This window comes from Trichinella spiralis (assembly GCF_000181795.1).
Source record: "Trichinella spiralis strain ISS 195 chromosome Unknown Scfld5, whole genome shotgun sequence".
Taxonomy (NCBI): domain Eukaryota; kingdom Metazoa; phylum Nematoda; class Enoplea; order Trichinellida; family Trichinellidae; genus Trichinella; species Trichinella spiralis.
Genome location: NW_003526944.1, coordinates 2737977 through 2738857, shown reverse-complemented (window position 1 = coordinate 2738857; position 881 = coordinate 2737977). Strand labels below are relative to the sequence as shown.

The following is an 881-nucleotide window of genomic DNA, read 5'->3' as shown; positions in this document are numbered from 1 at the left end:
ACCTATACGCAAACTAAGCTTCAATTTAATTTTTAAGGTTAAGCACGTTAAACGTGTAATTAATATCTTTTAGCAAAATTTATTTGGCGTCACGTTACTATTTGTACAGATTATGATTTCCAATACTATGCAAACAGGATAATGAAGACTTTGCATTGAGGTAATATTCAGCGAAAATTGTTTCCGTTTCCCTCACCCATCGTTGATAATTTTATGAATGAAAAGTAAGTAGTACACCAAATTATGTGAAATGGCGCTGCAAATATGATAGGCAGAAAATTATTTCAAATATTTTTGCCAGTCTCATGTAAAACAAGATTAATTTTCGATCAGGAAAAACAGTTTTATTTTAGAATTTTTTTTTCAAAATTTCTAAAAGTAATTCCATATTTTAAAATGCTCTTTATTATTTCTAGGAATTTTTCGATCCGCATGGGGTCAACAAGAAGGATTTTTATGATCAAATTTGCCCCCCCCCTTATCAACATTCAATTTATTTATTGTAATTAATTGATTTACTGTTCAGCGGCGGCACAGAAATTGTTGATGGATAATTTTGGAAAAAGAAAAAAAGACCCCCCGATAGCAGTAATGCGACCGGGTACTAGCAGCAATAAAGGGAGAAAATAAATTGAGTTCGTGTTCTGATGCTTTATTTTGAATCAAATAGTCAACTAGCTAGATGTTTTATTTAGCTGTTTCAGTTTCCTGAAAGAAAGAAAGGCAATCGAAATGGGGACCGACCAGATACTTCTTCCACTGAATGAAGAAAACCAGCGGCTATAACCAAAGTAACTGATATTGTTTATTCCGAGAGACTAGCGATACTAATTATAAAAAGTAGAAGAAAGAAAGTCCGATGTGAGGCGAAAAATTTTTTT

The 881-nt window shown here is 32.5% G+C and overlaps 1 protein-coding gene across 1 annotated transcript; it reads right to left on the bottom strand.

Moving 5' to 3' along the window:
- Positions 1–126: 126 nt before the first annotated feature.
- Positions 127–156, bottom strand: Tsp_04278a (NUMB phenylalanine-rich region family protein; the record flags this gene model as incomplete). Its single annotated transcript, XM_003375044.1, has 1 exon — positions 127–156. A coding segment is annotated over exon 1 (30 nt), but the record flags the coding sequence as incomplete, so codon positions are not given.
- Positions 157–881: the final 725 nt, after the last annotated feature.